The 18,228-nt window shown below is 31.6% G+C and overlaps 1 protein-coding gene across 2 annotated transcripts in view; it reads right to left on the minus strand.

The window, feature by feature from the left end:
- Su(P) (prostaglandin E synthase Su(P)) overlaps window positions 1-9,854 on the minus strand; it is a 30,970-nt gene extending 21,116 nt beyond the window's left edge. The window contains exons 1-2 of one of the 2 annotated variants that reach the window (XM_085812093.1): window positions 9,423-9,852; window positions 981-1,193 (exon numbers count right to left, since the gene is read on the minus strand). In XM_085812093.1, coding sequence (XP_085668219.1) covers window positions 981-1,193; window positions 9,423-9,797 — 588 coding nt within the window. In that variant the 5' untranslated portion in view covers window positions 9,798-9,852. Of the gene's footprint in view, window positions 1-980; window positions 1,194-9,422 lie in introns of both variants that reach the window. The other variant, XM_085812094.1, reaches the window with a different exon arrangement.
- Between the last annotated feature and the right edge of the window lie 8,374 nt (window positions 9,855-18,228).

The raw sequence follows: 18,228 nt of genomic DNA on the forward strand, positions 1-18,228 counted from the left end.
GGAAAATTCTAGCGCGCGATTTTAAAATCTTATAAAAGGAGGAAAACATCTCAGTTTGTAGTAGTTGCTTAGTTTGTTGTTGTTTAGAAAACTACTGTTGTTGATTGTAGCGAATTCGCGGATTAGCGTTCTTTAGCTGTTTTGAATTACGTTCTATTGGATATTTGAGTCATTAAAAGATAACTACTGTGAGATATTGTAATACTGCATGATAATTTGAGAAAATTTAAACATTTTTGTTGTGATAATAATAAATTTTTGTTCATTTTTCATCGGACTTGTGCATTCATTTCATAACGAACCCGTACGCACGCAACAATATGAAACTAGAAGGAACCAAATATTTCATTCATTATATTTGGAGATTTATTTGAGCTGGAATCACTACATCATGACCTAGCTGTTCTTCTTTATAGTAGTAGTTTGGTTTTTAAAAGTTTAAGTATGTTCTATAGCTCAGTATTTTGTGCAAAATATGTTGCCAAACAGAAATTTAAATTCCCAATATTCCTCACATATCTTGTTTTTTCTTTTTTAAATTTCTTCATCAGTTTTGTAATAAAGGCGAATTCTTTCTTCTGATCTGAATATTATAAAAATAAAAGTAGTACAATAAATATTTTTTCTAAATAAAGAAGTGAATATTATTGATTTTAACAACCATTTGTTCTTCAAAAAATTAAAATAATAACATTAAGCCACAAAAATAATTACTTTATTCTGGAAATAGAATCAGTAATAAAAATTATTTTACTACTTTAATTTGAAATTTTATTTTATGCCTTTTTATAACCAAAATATTATTTAAAAGAAAGAACATTATATTAAATTAATACATATTCAAGATAAGTACATTTTTATTCACAAACACTGGAGAAAATTTTAGAAAACAAATTTAAAAATTTGTTTAAACTTTGAAATATATTTCTAATAAATAGTTTAAACTAAACCATAGATTTATTTTTACAGCAATATCATACCTTAACTTCTGAACCTTTCTCTTGAGCTATAAGAATAGGCACTTTTTTATATTTAGAAAACTTTAGCTGTTGACGCATAACAGGATTAACTTCAATAACATTATAAGGGATTCCATAAAAATCAAGAAAAGCTCGAACTTTGCAGCAAAATGGACATGTCTGGTACTGATATAATGTTAAGTCTAATCCTAAATTAGCAGCTGGTCCAGGCATCTAAAGAAAAGTTTTTAGAAAAGAAAATAAATGTTTTGTTAAAATTACATAAATATTCCTTTTCACAAAATGGCATACTTAATTTTTGAATGTTTATGTAATTTTTGTAATACATTTGGAAATGCAGAGAATAGCCAATTAAATCACAAGCAAAAAGAAATATTTTTAAATGACAGTAACATTTTCTAAAAATTATACATAACTATGTTTAAAAATACAAAACAGAAATACAAATTACTTTAAAAGAAGAAAAAAAATCTGTATTATGTTTTTATTATCCACAACCCAACCGAAAATACGCTGAAAACTATTGGCAAAAGCATTTATATTGTAACTCAAGTATGCATGTAGCACAGGTGTGTTAAAAGTATTCGTGGATTTGCAATTTAAAATTCGGTTATTTTTGTGAATTTTTGTCACAATAAATTGTAGTGGAATTGTGGAGTTTGTCACCTGTTATTTTTATTATGTTGGAATGTATACTGAAGTTTCAGCTGTACTTGGGTGATCCTAATTGTAGCCGGTGTGCAAATCTGTGTCTACAATTATCTGATTATTTTAATCAGGAAAATGTAAAAATCTGCTTATTAATGCTTTTAATGCAAAAGCTTGTTAATGAATGGTTCATAATATTTTTGGAAATTCTTTGCCTGATTCCTAATATTAATACTCGAAGGACATTCGTCATTAATCACTGAACGAAGATATGCCAATGAAAAATTAAAAAAAAAAAAAAAAAAAAAAAGCAGCCTTAATTGATATTTTTATTTCTATGGGGTAAAGAAAAAGAGGGTGGAAATTCTGATGACATTTTTTTTGCTCTTGAAAAAAAAGGACTAACTGCCTTCAAAATCTAGTTATTCAAAATTTGCATGAAACTTTGGTTACTGTTTTTCTTAGTTTTGAGTGATTGTTTGAAATTGAAAACCAAGCTGTTCGGCAACTTAATCCCTCACTTAGCGACATATGTCTGTCATTTACCAAATAGTATAACCTATTATTCTGACTATATTCAGTAATTTTTATTAAAAAATTTTCATCAATATTTTGATCACATTAACTGAACTGTTGATCACAATAAGGGTAAACAAAGAAAGTAACAAAAGTACATAAACAACATCATGTTTTGTTTACAAACATTGATATGTGCTATGTTTTGTAAACAAATATTTATAACAATAGTTTTCTTCGGCATTTCAATAACCGTATCCGAACCTAACACAATGCCAGTTCTAAAAAGTGTTGCCACTTGACATCATGTAAGATGCATAGTTTAACTTTCCAGCTAAAATCATAACTGTTCATCTAACTCAATAATTTAAAAAAATATATATACTTCTCAATACAACTTTTTATTTTTATAATATCTCCAGTTGATCTAATTTAATACATTTTATTCCTACGATTTAAAATATGCCTAACTTAAATATTTACAATTATTTGCACAAATATTATAATTAATGAAATATAGGTGCCAGTATAGCATGATGTGCTCTCCCTAATTTTCTAAATGTTTTAATACTTATAAATAGTTATATTATTAAGAGTTTCTACTTAATTATGTTAATATTTTTGCAGTCAAAAGTCATTAATTACACTCATAATCCGGACCTCAAAGCTACAAACTTTCTGCGCATGCGTAATGTTGACGCATGCGCGTATGACCTTTACGGCTGCGAATATGCGTGTGCGCAAAATATGTTTACGAATGTGCGTTTAATGTATAACGGACGGTATAAGCTAAGCTAAAATTATCTAATTCAGTTAATGTTGCAGATTGCGTTGTTCCTTAATCTTCGAATTAGATTCGGCTTATTATTTTTTGCAGACTGTTAGAGCAATTTTATAAAAGTAAGCTTGAACTTTCGATTATGTCAAATAGAATTTCTGATATATATTTACTAATATGTAAAGGATCTACAAAGCGAAAGTATGTTTCGAAGTCCATTAAACAAAAAGTGGAATTGCTGCAAAAAATGGATAAAGGCATATCCTTTGTTTATCTAAATTTTAACATTTGTTTATGTAAACTTTGTTTATCTTTAATGCCGGGGTGCGCAATGAATTGGAAGTTGATCTGTCCTTCCATCTTCGATATGATTTAAATCAAATTCCTCATCATTATAATTCGCTTCCGATAGCGAAGAAAATGACAGAGGTTATTGATAACGAAAACATTTCGATTGACAAATTAGTCGTCTATTCTAAACACAGCAATTATAGGATTTGAACAGCGGAACTTTGTAACTGAACAAGAAATTATGTCTGTTTATAGAATTAAAGAGAATGTATTATCACATAAAAAACGAAGCAACTTAAACAACTCACATTGAAAGAAATGTTTAATAAAGTAAACAAATAAATATTAAGCTTTTTTTTTTTTTTTTCTTGTAAATTTTGATACCCTTTAGATCATAATTGTTCTTTATTTCATAAATTACGGTTTCATATTTTTAATTTTATAATTTCTGCATGCCATCTTACCAGATTTAAATTGATGATGTATAATCCGGAATCGCCGAAGTCCCGACGAGTCCGGATTAACGACTTTTGACTGTATTAGGTACCTAAATAGTATTTACAAAAGGAATTAAATGTGAAGTATACTCAATTTTCTCACCTTTTTAAAGCAGTTGAGATAGTTTACAAAGCCTAAACCTCTATGATGCTAACATGTCAGTTACCTTAAACAATAAATTGCTGTTGATTTTCCAACAGAACATGGTCTTTTAGAAGAATCTGAATGTGCAGAGCCTTGTCACTGATATGGTAGTGATGTACAAGATAGGTTCAGATGAGATAGAGGTGGAGAAGAAAACAGGATCAATCTCAATCTGACTATATGCAAAGTCCTGCAGCTTGTGCTGTTTTATGTCAAGGATATTGCTGCGAGACTTACAGGCAAGTTGAAAAATGCCATCTCGGACTAATTTAAAATGTGCCATGAAGTATGCTGTTCTACTGTGACAGAAAGACTTCAAATGCAAGTTTCTGATAAGTACCGAGCAAACAGACAAAGCTATATTTGCAGGCCATAGAATGTATGCTGAATTCTAAGGGGTGACAGACCTGCCATATCTGAAGACAGTGATGCTGAAGTTACCAGTGAGATAAATCATGCCACAAGAATTGATGATCGATGGGTATTTGGTCAACAGAAGGGTTTGGATTGCCGATTCTTTTATATGCAGCACTGAAATACAGCTACCTTAAAATCAGAAGATAAGCATGAAGTTGCTGCTGGATTCGTTACACATTCCGATGAATGGTTAGCTATCAAATTTAACATAATTAGATTACCATCACCTAACTGTTAATCATCAAGAATCATCATCTATATCAGCATAGAAACATATTATTTATATCACCATATTACATAACTTATTATAGAGTAAATATATGTGTGTAGGTTGGTATTGTTTCTTTTACGAATAATTCTTATGCTTAGAATGAAATGCTTATTTTACAGCAAGGATGTCAAACTCGCGGCACACATCAAATATTTTTGCGGCTTGGCCAATATATCGGCAAATAATAATATGTAATAATAAAATAACATATCGACGAAGAAAAAAATGAAATGTTTACTGCTAAGTAATTAACGATAATTTATTCAGTGTTGTTAGATTACTCACAGGGAGCTGACACACACACTACTTAAATTACAAATGCGTGTGAGTAGCTTGCGTTCAGCTACCTTCGGCTTTTGGGAAAAACGTGCACACAGAACTTGTACACATCCCCCGATAGCTGAACTCATGGTCTCAGTTTTCCAATCATAGTTTTGTACGATATATTGGTACATGCATGTGCATGCACTTTGCTTTATTATTTATTATTACTTAATTCATATTATTATGGATTTCATAGTTATTTATTTATTTAGTTTTTTTTTTTATTTAGAATTGTAATTAGATTTGCTTCATGTTGCCTTAGCAACGCAGGCGATTTTTGAAAAGACAGCTGCGTCGGAAGGTTAAAAATAGAACAGCGCGTGCATTTAATACCTAGTAAATAAATATTTCGTAATTGCTGTTGCCATCCACAATAATCCAGATATTTATAGATGTTTCCAGTATATTCGAGAAATTAATTATAAAGCTTATAAAAGCCGAGAACAAACAACTCATCTCAGTAGTAGCCGTAGTTCTAGCGAACTGTTTGTTTACTTAATGCTGTGATTGATTTGTAGCGATTTCACTGTGAAATAGAATTAGTTTCTCTGTTTTGAATTGATTTTTGCTAAACGTTTGACATTTTGTGATATTGTTAGAATATTTTTGAAGAAATATTTCAACATTTTGATTTATCTCTTGTGGAAAGGATAAATTTTTGTTAACTTTTTAACGTTCACCGTGTTTATTCCAGCCCTTTGTATTCAGTATATCTATATCAAAACCAAGTGGTAGTAAAATTAAACGAAAAATCGCTGACGAACATAGAATATTCCAAGTAAAATGGGAATTAGAATATTTTTTCTGTGAAATAAAAGATAAAATAATCTGCTTGATATGTAATAATACTATTAATGTACCAAAGTTATATAATATTAAACGTCATTACGAACAACACAAATCGAAATATAACAATTACGAAATATTAATGAGAGAAGTTGAAAGAGCTCAAGTTAGGAGTGAAAAAGCAACAGTCCATGTTTAGTAAAGTATTGCAAGAAAGTGAAGCGGCGGTTACATGCAAGCTACGTCTTGTCCGAGTTGATAGCTAAACATTCAAAGCCTTTTACTGACGGTGATTTCATCAAGGAATGCCTAATGAAAGCTGAAGAAATTGTTTGTCCTGGAAATGTGAAGGCTTTTCAATCAATTTCATTGTCTCGAAATACAGTTACGGAAATATTACTGATTTAGCCGCGAATTTAAGTGATCAGATCAAAGCAAAATCATCTAGTTTCAAAAGTTTCTTCATTGCCTGTGACGAGAGCACGGACATTAGTGGCAAAGCTCAATTAGCAGTGTTTCTTCGTTCTTGTGACAAGAACTTTAACATTTTTGAGGAATTACTGGAACTAATACCGATGCCTGGTACTACCACAGGAGAAGATATATTTACTTGTGTTTTTGGACTTCTGCAGAAATACAATCTACCTTTGGCAAAATTAAATTCTGTAGCTACAGATGGCACTCCATCAATGACCGGGAAAAACAAGGACTTCGTAGCATTACTAAGAAAAAAACTTAGTGAAATTCACGGTTCAAACATTCATCATATGCATTGTATTATACATCAAGAAGTTCTATGCACGAAAGTAATAAACATGGAGAATGTTTTGTCATATATAAAAAAAGTTATAAATTTTATAAGATCTCGAGTTTTAAATCAGCATTAATTCACGGCTTTCTTAAGTGAGTTAGATAGTGAATATTCGGGTTTGTCCTACTATACCGAGGTACGTCGGTTATCTTGCTCCAAAATTCTCAAACAATTCTGGGATTTGAAAAAAGAAATATGTCAGTTTTTAAAAACAAAAAATCAAGACGTAAGTTTGTTTTACGATCCAATATGGATACAAGATTTATCTTTCTTGGTTGATATAACCAAACACTTAACCGATTTAAATTTATCATTACAAGGAAAAGATCATATCATTACGAACATGTTTGACATAATTAAAGCATTCAAATGTCAACTAGTTCTTTGGGAAAAACAACTTAAAAATGAAGATTTGACGCACTTCCCGATGTGACGCATGAACAAATCAAGTTTAGATGATACTTGTTCGTATCAAACGCAGAAAACATTGCAAATTTAACAACTGAATTTGAAACGAGGTTTAATGATTTTAGTTCCCTCGAAGACAAATTTTTTTTTTTTTTTCTTCGATTTTCTCAGTATTGACTCAGTACCCAGCCATATGCAAATGGAGGTGATCGAGATTCAATCCATCTCAAATTTGAAAGCAAAATTCATTGAAGTGGGCATGCCTGAATTTTACAAATATTTACCAGCCAGGTTTGAAAATACTCGAAAATTCACATATGAAATTATTTCCATGTTTGGTAGCACTTATCGGTGCGAGCAGTTATTTTCAGTCATGAAAGGTAATAAGTCTCCTATTAGAAACAGTATTAATGATGCTCACCTTGGGTCAGCATTGAAAGTTATCACTGCAAACAAAATTTCTCCCGAAATAGGATAGATAATAGCAGAGAAGAGATGTCAAGTATCAGGACGTAAACATTAAATTTTTTCTTGTTCTTTTCTATATAAATATATATATATGTTTATTATTGTATTATTCGAAATAAATCTACGTTTCTATGAATATTGATTTTTTTTTTTTTTTTTTTTTTTTTTTTGCGGCCGCCTAAAGTTAAACCTTATTTGTTTGGTCCAAGTGTACCTATGAGTTTGACATCCCTGTTTTACAGCATTCAAAGCTTCTCTCAGGAAAGGCAATAATGCAGATAGGTGATGATTATCCTTACAGCACAAATGATACCAGATAATAATACAAGACTGAACATTATCTGCATATTTCATATCAAATCATATTAAATGCTATTCAAATTAAATAAAATACAACTACCTGCAACAACTTATAAACATCCGCATCAATATTATGATTAATCAAACATATTACTTACATCATATACGACATGTTTTTGTTATAAAATAGTTGTTTGTGTTAATTATTTTTAGGGCTGAAATTTTTTTTTAATCTTATTAGTTTTTATCAGAATAATTTTTTGTACAAGACCCCCCCCCCCGAAAAAAAAAACCCATGCAGACAGATGATGCACAACCGATGTGCAAATGAACAATTATGCAGGTTATGATCACTTTTTTAGCATAATAGATTATCTCTTTTAATATAACTGCATTCAGAAGAAACATTTTAATTTAAGAAATTTCTGCACCATCCAAACTTTTTTCCCTGAACAAACTCTAAAACTGATTCAAATTGAATGAAAACTCAACCAATGTTATGGTGCTAACAGAAGTGTCAAAATATGATATATCACAATGGCATTAATATTAATTTCTACCTCAGCAACTAAGATTTTAAATAAAAATTGAATAATAAAAATGATGCAGTCATATATGAAGATACTATTAGAAAACTGCAATAAAATATTAGTTGGAGTTTATATAATTATGCCAATAGTAACTGGGATGAAAATGATCTGGTTTTTAAAGCAGTTCACCTTTAATACTGTACTTGAAATCATATATTACAGTACATTTTACACATTTTAACTGATAAATCTCTTTTGGAATATTTCACACCATAAAGAATTAATTCTAATTAACCTATAAGGATTTCTCGCGAATAGCAATAGCGTTTTATTATTCTGTTCTGCTTAGTTTAATAGTTGGTATATTGGTTCAATCTGCAGGTGGGACATCTGACATATCATTTTCAACATGAAACCTCAGACGAAAATAACTAAAATAGCATAAAATAAAAAAATTTAGGGGAAAGTGCAGAACCACCCACTGCTTGGCACGTTTTTAAGAATTGCACATCTTCGGTATCCATGTACACATTGACCTATTTTCATTTAAAACATCCCGTAATTGCATAAAAATGGCATTGCGCACTCCCTTGACTTTATCCATGTACACATCCACCTATTTTTGGCTAGTCTTTGGAATATGGTAAGAGGTAGTTTAGCGACATTTTGGTAAGGCGATAAAAGTTACTAGCTAGGAATTTTGCAGTGTACATGGATAAAGTCAAGAGTGTGCACAATGCCATTTTTGTGCAACTCTGGGATGTTTTTTTAAGTGAAAATATGTCGACGTGTACATGGATACCGTGTATGTGCAATTTTTAAAAACGCAGCAAGCAGTGGGCGATTCTGCACTTTCTCCCAGTTTTGAACCTAATCTTCGTAATGATTAAGCACTTTTGTTCCATAAAAGTTCTAGCATAAGCGTAATTCGGCTAGCAGGTTCTTGGAAAAAATGTTGAGTAAAAAAAAAAAAACATGCCTTTACTTCGTGAAAACAAAATGGCATCCAAAACAAAACTAGTAGGTTGCTGTAGCAGAGTTGGTCGCCAAATGTTCGCCAAGTTACCGTAATTCGAAGATTAACCCTATTTTCACTTAAAAAGTGAAAGAAAACTGAAAAAAATCTAATTCTTCTTACTCTTGTAAACAGCGCCAAACAAATAAGTGGGCGATTCTGCATTTTATCAAAAATTTAATGCGTTACATTCTAAAAATACTTCTGAAATATAGTTCAAATCCGGAAACTGCTTACCTGCCTAGATGGTTTTATGTCTGGAATATCATAATTTACAGTATAATCATATTTTTCATTAAGTGCTTGAGCTTGAGTTCGAGCTTTTCTATTAGGTGCAGCTAAATAACCATACAGCCCACCACCAACACTTAAACCACCAATAACTAGAGCAAATTTAGAAAATCTAGATAGACCGCTACCAATGTTAGTAGATGATTTCCTGGTAAAATGAAGCAAACTTTGTTTCACAGGAACTGTTCGCTTTAATGACGTCTGGTTTCTCGTCGTAATATAAAGCAAACTTTGTTTTACAGGAACTTTTCCCGTTAATGTTATCTGATTTCGAAATGCAATACTTGATAAATTACAGAATTTATTTACATTTAGAGCCATTGCGTTTAAACGGACAAGACAGACAAAGTAGACAGATGTCTTGGTTTGCACCCGCTAAGTCTTTCTGCACCGATGGGCGAAAAATCAAGCATAGGTGCGAAGGAAAGGTATACAAAAAAGGGGGCAATTTCGTATTTGAGGAGAGTAAAAAGGAACTTCGTACATTTTGTACGATTTCAAAAGGCCAGACAGAAAAGATGGGACAAAGTAAAATTTAAAATAAATGGCCCAAAAATAATAGAGGTTAAAAAAAAGGGGCCTATAGAAAGAAAAGGAAAAGAAGTGGAAAATATCCTAAAATACGACTGTGTCCATGAGTGTAGTTAAAAGGAGAAGAAGCTGTCTTCATTTACAATAAATAGTGTCTCACAGGTGTGTGTGTGTGTAGTGAGTGTGTTTGGTAATGGTGAATAGATGTGTTACTGGGGAAAAAACAAATATTGACGGTGTTAAAATGCTTCGTATCAAGGTATTTAGCATGGAATATAAAGTAATATGTATGCTTGCATTCTGAGATATCAACAAAAGTCATCAAACAAAAGTATATATTAATTTAACCAAAGTAACTTATGCTACTTTCATTTTCAACATTTTCATACATTTTTCAAAAAACAGCAGCATACTAACAACATAGAACAAAACAAAAAAAAAAAAAAAAAAAAAAAAAAAAAACCGCACATACCCAAAATATATATATATATATATATATATATTGTGTAAATTACTGAGTATATGTATTAAAAACACAAATTAAACAGTATTTATTAATTTAACTATCATAATTTATTACAAGATTAATTATTTTACTATCATAATTTATTACTGGTTAATTAATGTTAGTATAACACAATGAGGCACACTGTTATTTATATAAGCTCATAGTTCTAAAACTTCATTTAAGGCGGTGAAGAATAAACCATCCCTTACATATGGACATTTAACAGATAGCAAAGAACAGTATGAGAAAAAATCGGTGAGGTATAATATTATTTAAAGGCGAAACTATATTCAAGCGATCTAAAAAGAAAAGAGAATACAGAAGATCCGAGAGGATAGCGCGATGCCCAAATTTTCCCTCTCTCGAGATTCCTTAAGGGCTTTGTAAGTGTTGACAGACGTGTACTGATAACGTTGGCGTCTGTTTGGAGTTGATAAACAAAGGAAGCCACAAGCAATGGCAATTTCAAGTATTTTTTAATGCTTTAAACTGATGAAAAATTAAGATTTATTGATTTAAAGGCACTTATTTATAGAAATTTGATTTAGTTTAGATGAAAGAAAAGTACTTATCTTAAAATTCCAGGCTTTTGGAGTATATCCTTACATTGTCCGCTGTTTTATTCTCGTCAACATCGGAGCCGAAATTCATTGGAATGATATAGGTGTTGTAAAAAAAAAAAAAAAAAAAAAAACCTTTTTCAAAGTAATTTAATTGATAATCACCAAGAGGAAAGGAAATTTTTTCACTTTTTTACGGAGCGCAGCGATCGTGCTGCCGCTTGCCTCGGTGATCGCAGACCTCCAGACAGCCATTGCGTTTGTTTATTATGTAACACCGCGTTACAGTTATAACACGGTTAATTTCTGGATTGTAGAAAATGAAAAATGTCTGGTTGTAGGAATAAAGGAAAGGCTGTTAGAATAAATTTTTTATCTGTTTCGGAAAAATTTCTCATCTTCATTAAACTCTCATTATAAATTCATCATAATAGATATTTGAATTTAGATGGACATTTTATTACCATGTTCTAACCTCTCCGAAAGTGGAATACCCACTCATTTCTTACAAAGAGAAAGTGCCAAACTTGAAATCTCAACGTTTTTCAACAAAATATATATGAATCCACTCATCTAAGACTATGTAGCGATACAAATTTAATTTCTAAAATTCAGTAGCGCAGCAAATAAAGTTATGTAAACTATAACGATTGAGATGTAGCTCTGTTTGGCGGTTTCTCGGAACTTCAAAATGCTGTTTTCGAGTTTCTCAGATGATTGAATCTCGCAATGAAAATATAAATAATAAACAAGGAGTTATACGCAGAACTTTTATGTTCCCTCCTTTCATGCACTTATGAATTTAGTTTGTTTGTATTTTATTTAATAACTGTAGTTAGCAAACATTTCTTTTCAAGCAATACTTGTTCGCAAGCTTATAACAGTCCATGCAAGAAATCGTGTCTTCTTTTCACCATTTCGAAATAATTTAACAAGGAAGAAATTTAAAATTTAGAAAATGCAACCGAAATTTAGCGACGTTGTGAAAATAATTATTTTCCAGGAAAATGATTCACGTTTAGTCTGGCCATATAACAAAAACGTGACATCGGAATGGAACAAATTCAGAGAAGATCTGAGCATGAAAAAGGAAGAAGGTAGGAAATATTTTTTGCTAAACATGTTAAACTCACTACTATTTTTCAATAACAGAATCCATATAAGGGTTTAAACTGTAAGTTGCATTTTACCAGGATCATACCACATTGCTCTGATATGAACTTAGATAATACTGAAAAAGACCACCAACCCACTTCTAGTCGGCCGATGCTATTAGCACCAGCGGTGCGATTAGCTGCTTAAGCTATTCACACCAACATTAACCACGTATGCACATTGAGTTGTCAGATCAATCATTTGAAGCCAAAAGCACGGATTCTACGTACAAGAACTGCCTAAGTGTTGTAGTGAATCTTTTTCTTTAAAAGGCGGGTTATTACCTTGGCGTAGTTTCTCATTTTTTAAGCGTTGGCGACTTTCAAAAGTTTAGAAAGGCAAATGGGTTTCTTTTCTTATAAAAAGAAGGAACACGTTTCCTTTTATTAACGTATATATAAAAAAATACATATAAAAAAGGCAGATTTTTATGTTCGCAATGTTTATCGTTTTCCTGAATGGTTGAAATAGTTTAAATGACTGATTTGGGTGGGGAGGACAAAATCTTGTTTACATTTTTGTACTTCTTAGAATACATTTAGCTTCAAAGATGCGTTTTGTGCAATCAAGAGTTTAATTCATTCTTCTTCAAATCAACTATTAAATGAATAATTAATCATATAATACTGGTTATTAACAATTTTGTATGCCTGTTTATTTTCTTTTATGGAAATACTTGGCATTTTCAGGACACAAAAAGTACTTCAAAGAACTTTGAAATATTAGTACAAACACATTAATAAATTAAATTGAAATAAATAATGGGATGTAATTTAAAAGACAGAAATAATTTAATGTAAGAGATTTAGATTTAAAAATTTGCACACAAATGATTTATCAGATTTTATAAGGTTTTATTTCATAAATAACTTTGATTTTGGAATATGGCATTTGAACCTATAAACCTGTTTGCGTACTGAAAAAGTGATGAATATATAAGAATATTATCATTTTCAGTAAGTTTTCTTATTGAATGATAAATTCTGGCAGTCCTATGCTATAAGAATAGTGTCTAAGTTTGAATAAAAATTCCTCTGTTAAATAAAAGAATTTAAGTAATTTCTGTAGCCTTTTTGTCAATACACTGAAGATTTTTTAACTAATTACTCGTCCTCGCTTGCAATTAGAATCATCATTAAATCCCTATTTTATCTAATCATTATCATGTATATAGATTGACCTCGTCTTTGTAACATAATTATTACTTTCAAATTATTCTCCTGCTGGTGAACTATTAACAACATTCGCTCTCATTACCGCCCGTCTTACATAAATCGGTGTAAAATGCTGGTAACTGTGCTGATTGTGCGCATGCGCGAACGTAGGTGGTGTGAATAGCCTGTTAGCTATTCGCACCGTCGGTGCGATTAGCCACTGCGCTTCTGGTCAACCATCTATACGTTCCACTATTCCAAAAACTACCAAAAAGAAATTCTCTGAAAATAAAACCCAAAAGAATGTGGTTCAACCCATAATAGTGGATAATATTGTTAAAGCTGACGAATTTCTTGCAAATTTAAGTAATCAAACTGGAAGAAAGATAATGCGCACTCTTAAAGGAAATAGACTACAAATTGAACCCCCAGATGCTGACTCTCACCGCTTTATTCGCAAAATCATAGAAGAAACACATCTTAAAGCCCATACATTTCTTCTGCCTGAAGAAAAAGTGATTAAAGTCGTAATCAGAGGCCTGTCAGTGACCATGAACCCCAATTATATTGTCCAAGAACTAACAAACCAATGCTTTATCATAAATCATATAACTATCATGAGAAACAGAAAGGAAAATAAGCCAATGCCGCTTTTCTTACTACACCTCCCTAAGACTGAAGCATCAGGAAAGATTTATCACATCAAGCACATCGTATATATGAATGTCACTGCTGAGGCCTTAAAACTGAGGTCTGGCCCTCTACAATGTTATCGTTGCCAGCAATACTTCCACAGATCACTTTTGTGTACTCGTGACTGGGTTTGTGTGCCTTGCGGTGGAAATCATGAGCCTAAAACCTGTCGAGTTGACAAAGATAAGCCTGCCACTTGCTGCAATTGTGGTGGTCCACATCCAGCTAACTTCTCCAAGTGTCCAGCCAGACCGCAAACAAAGCAGAAGTTTACACCCAGCAATCCACCAACCAAAAATCCTTGGAATTTACAAGACAACAGCTTTCCACCTCTCAACGAAGAAATAGATTCTCCGAAGCCTGAAAATAATAAGGGCTCCAACTTATCCGAAACTCCAACCGCAAGCTCCGCCTTTTCAGAATTATTTAATTTGGGTTCATTAAAAACAATATGGACTGTTATTACAGAAGACCTCAAAACTATGAAGAAGCAAACTTCGCCTATATACAAAATAAGTGCAATTTTGGACATTCTTGACAAAATTAGTAATTGCCTTTAACATGCCACGCAGTATTAATCTGAGAAACATCAAAATTCTTTCATGGAATGCCTTTATAACAAAAAAGATGAATTTGGCAATCTTCTTCTGGAACTGGAACCTGATGTAATTCTTATACAGGAAACGTATTTGAAACCTGCGCTAAAAGTGCTTTACGCAAATTATTCTATTTACCGTACGGACGCGGAGGTGGAATTATAACTTTTGTTAAAAGGAGCATCCAACATCAACTCAAACAAAAATTTTCTACCTCTTTTAAAAGTAATACTATTGAAATTCAAATTGAGCACAAAAAATTCATTATCTCTAATATCTATATACCTCCTAATAATAGTCTGATCATTTCTGAAATTGAACAGCTACTGGATTTTAACTCTCCTGCTTTATTTGGAGGAGATTTTAACGCAAAGCATCAATGCTGGAATCAAGAAGCTAGCAATAGAAAAGAAAGAGAAATTTTTGGCATGATTCAAAATAGAAATTATACCATTCATGCCTCTGATGAACCTACGTATTACGGCTATAATAGTTCTTCTATTATTGACTTTTTTCTATATAACAACCTCGACTATAATTGCCAGATTTCTGTTATTCCAGCTTTCTCATCTGACCATAATCCGATTCTTCTTGAAATCAGCATTAATAGTTATTTACCTTTACTGGGCAAGAGTATTGGTGTTACTGACTGAAAAAAATTCTCACAAATCATTTCCTGGAAATCCGAAAATTACCAATGAAGAAGATATTGAGTCTGAAATCAAGAAATTTACCACCTTTATTCAACATGCTATCAATGTTCCAACCAATAAATTCATCAGTTCCCATCATTTTCTTCCTCTTCCAGCCAGCATAAGACAAAAAATCAAATGCAAAAATCGTATTAGGAAAAACTGGCAAAAAACAAGAGACCCAAGGCTAAAAACTCAACTGAACGCTCTTCAACGTGAGATCACAAACGACATTAGTAACTTCAAGACGCAACGCTGGGGTAACTTCCTCAACTCTCTCGCAACTGACTCAGTACTTACCGGAAGAACCTTAAGAGTCTGGTAATCTTTACTTCACTTCAGAAAAAAACCTGCACCCATCTATCCAATACTGGGATTTTTATCTTTATTCCACGCATCCAGACATCTCATATATCCCTCACATAGACCCTTCCAATTATAAATTGTATGTGTGCTCATTTATCAAATCTACGAGTTTCTTTTGTTTTGCTGATACATCATTTTCACATTCAAGGACTACTTCAAAAACCGTTTTGGGGAATGTCGGGAAAAGGTTTAAATCTCCGTTGGTGTCGTTTGAGTTCCTCAGCCAAACTGTCTTGTACTTCTTTTCCTTTAGATCCCTTTCTTAGCAGAACCTAATTGAAATTCTGAATGTTTTTAAACTGCATTCCCACCTGTTTATATATTCTAAACTTCTTTCATAGAAATGTTCATTTATTTCAAAAAACTTAAGCCCTCATTAATTTCTTCTAAATTTATTTATATTTTTTATTGCTTTAGCCATGGATAGAAACAAGCGTTTCATTTTTTCTGAACTCTGAATTACTAATAAGATTTACTTCTAAGATTTGAATGCTCTCTTTTTCAATTAAGAAAATGTATGTTTGGAAACACACGTATTTGACCAAACAAAACAATGCCTACAATACTTTCAAGGAAGGATCTCTAAATAGTTCTTGAAACTCAATGGTATGTTTTTATTAAGAAAGAAAGAAAGAATAAAGCCCGCCAGATGCATGGTTAATTATTAAACAAGGGTATTAGTTGTCTTTATTAAAAATGGGACAAACTGATAGAGTTATCAAAAGAATGGGGCAATTGAGAAATATATCAGGAAAACGGTACAATCCTGTTCAAAACAACATTTACATCTACCCTATTTATACTGCAGATTGGTGATGTGAAAATAATGTTCGTTTCATATAGTCATCAATATACTGATGACGGATTAAATATATAATGCTAATGAGGTATATCAAAGAAGCAATTGAAGCAACAAAGTATTTTACTACAGTTGCATGTATTTAATTTAACAAATTTTTTACAATTCCCCATAAAATATCAAATTTAGAAGTATAAAAAAGTGTAATTTTCGTATTGATGCAAATCAATTGGCCTTGCTGGTCCAGCCGCCTAAAATAATTATGGCTAAAAGAAAGGTAAAATATATAAAAATTTTCATGACTCTAGGAAGTACAATTTCATTTGGTCTAGATATGAATAGAATTTCAAAATTGTACATTGAATTGTACATTTCAAAATTGTCAAATGAAGAATAATTTCAAAAGAATATTTAGTGATTTTAAGAATAAAAGGGAGAGTTTTTAATTACTAATTTAATCAATCATTCTATCCCAACGGCTCTAGATGCAATAGAAATTACATAGTGAGCTGTAGTGGATACTGCATTTCAATGTATAAATTTTTTAATATGTCAATTATTTGTAGTTTTGCTCTGAAAAGGTCTGAAATGATGGAGGAAGCTTTCTATTTTTCCATCCACAAAAACGTGTGATTGTTTAACTGTAAAAATACTGAATGTAAAATATGGGCCAACTTATATCATTTCTTCAGATATACTCAACTTTATACCTGCTATTTCTCATGTGCTATTTTTTTATATATATTGGCTCAAATATTTAATTTTATTAATTATTTAATTTTATTTTGATTTTATTTGTATTGAAGAATTTGATGATTGGGGACATAATGGTCATTCTGTACAACATCATATGCATTATTTTTGTTGTAAAATTCCTTTTTTTTTTCTTTTCTACCTATCCAACTAAGACTCAAAGATTCAAGAAAAAAATATCAAGAAAGGAGCTTAAAGCGATATTATCGCAAGATATAGGATAGATTAGCTATTTCTCTTTCCGTTATTATTTATTAGGGTGAACATGCCACTCAATTCGGATTCCTCGCCTACACAACCCGATACCGTATAGAACGGTGTGCATTACTTAAACCATACGAGAAGTTTTTCCATATCCAAATATTTCTATGAGGGTGAAGTTGGGAGAGGAGAGGTTGAAGTCTAAGCCCGTAAAATAAGTATGTAAAATTTCAAAGTCATATACGATGCAGAATGGAATATTTGGCAGTATCCTGCTCTGTATATTATGCGGAACAAAATCCTTCAGGAAAATAACCCTGCATACGCAGTTCATTTCTTTGCGTCGTTGTTTCTGTTTTCTGTGAATCGGAGAGCTGACGACAACAACGAGATGGTATTGTAAGTTGCAGTATCAGAGTGCATTGTAGTATGCCCTTTGGCATTGTATTACAGTTACGGCTATTTAAATATTCCTACAATTTTGTCAGAAATTTCGGGATGAAAACTTCATATTTGTTAATCTCTTCTGGATTTTATATAGATATTTAACAAGTAATTTCAACTTTTTTACTCTTTTTTAATGCGCGAGTAAGTGACATTTTTTAAGTTAATCTAAAATTCAAGTTTGAAGACCTTCTTTGTTAGTACGCACTCATCTGGCCACAGTCTTACTGTGCAACTAGATCACATTACATCTAGGCATCGGAAATCATCTTTATACTTTACTTTATTTTCAGAAGAGCT

The sequence above is a fragment of the Stegodyphus dumicola genome, chromosome 2 (genome assembly GCF_044657685.1).
Source record: "Stegodyphus dumicola isolate Sdum_Otavi_A_Nest chromosome 2, ASM4465768v1".
Lineage (NCBI taxonomy): Eukaryota > Metazoa > Arthropoda > Arachnida > Araneae > Eresidae > Stegodyphus > Stegodyphus dumicola.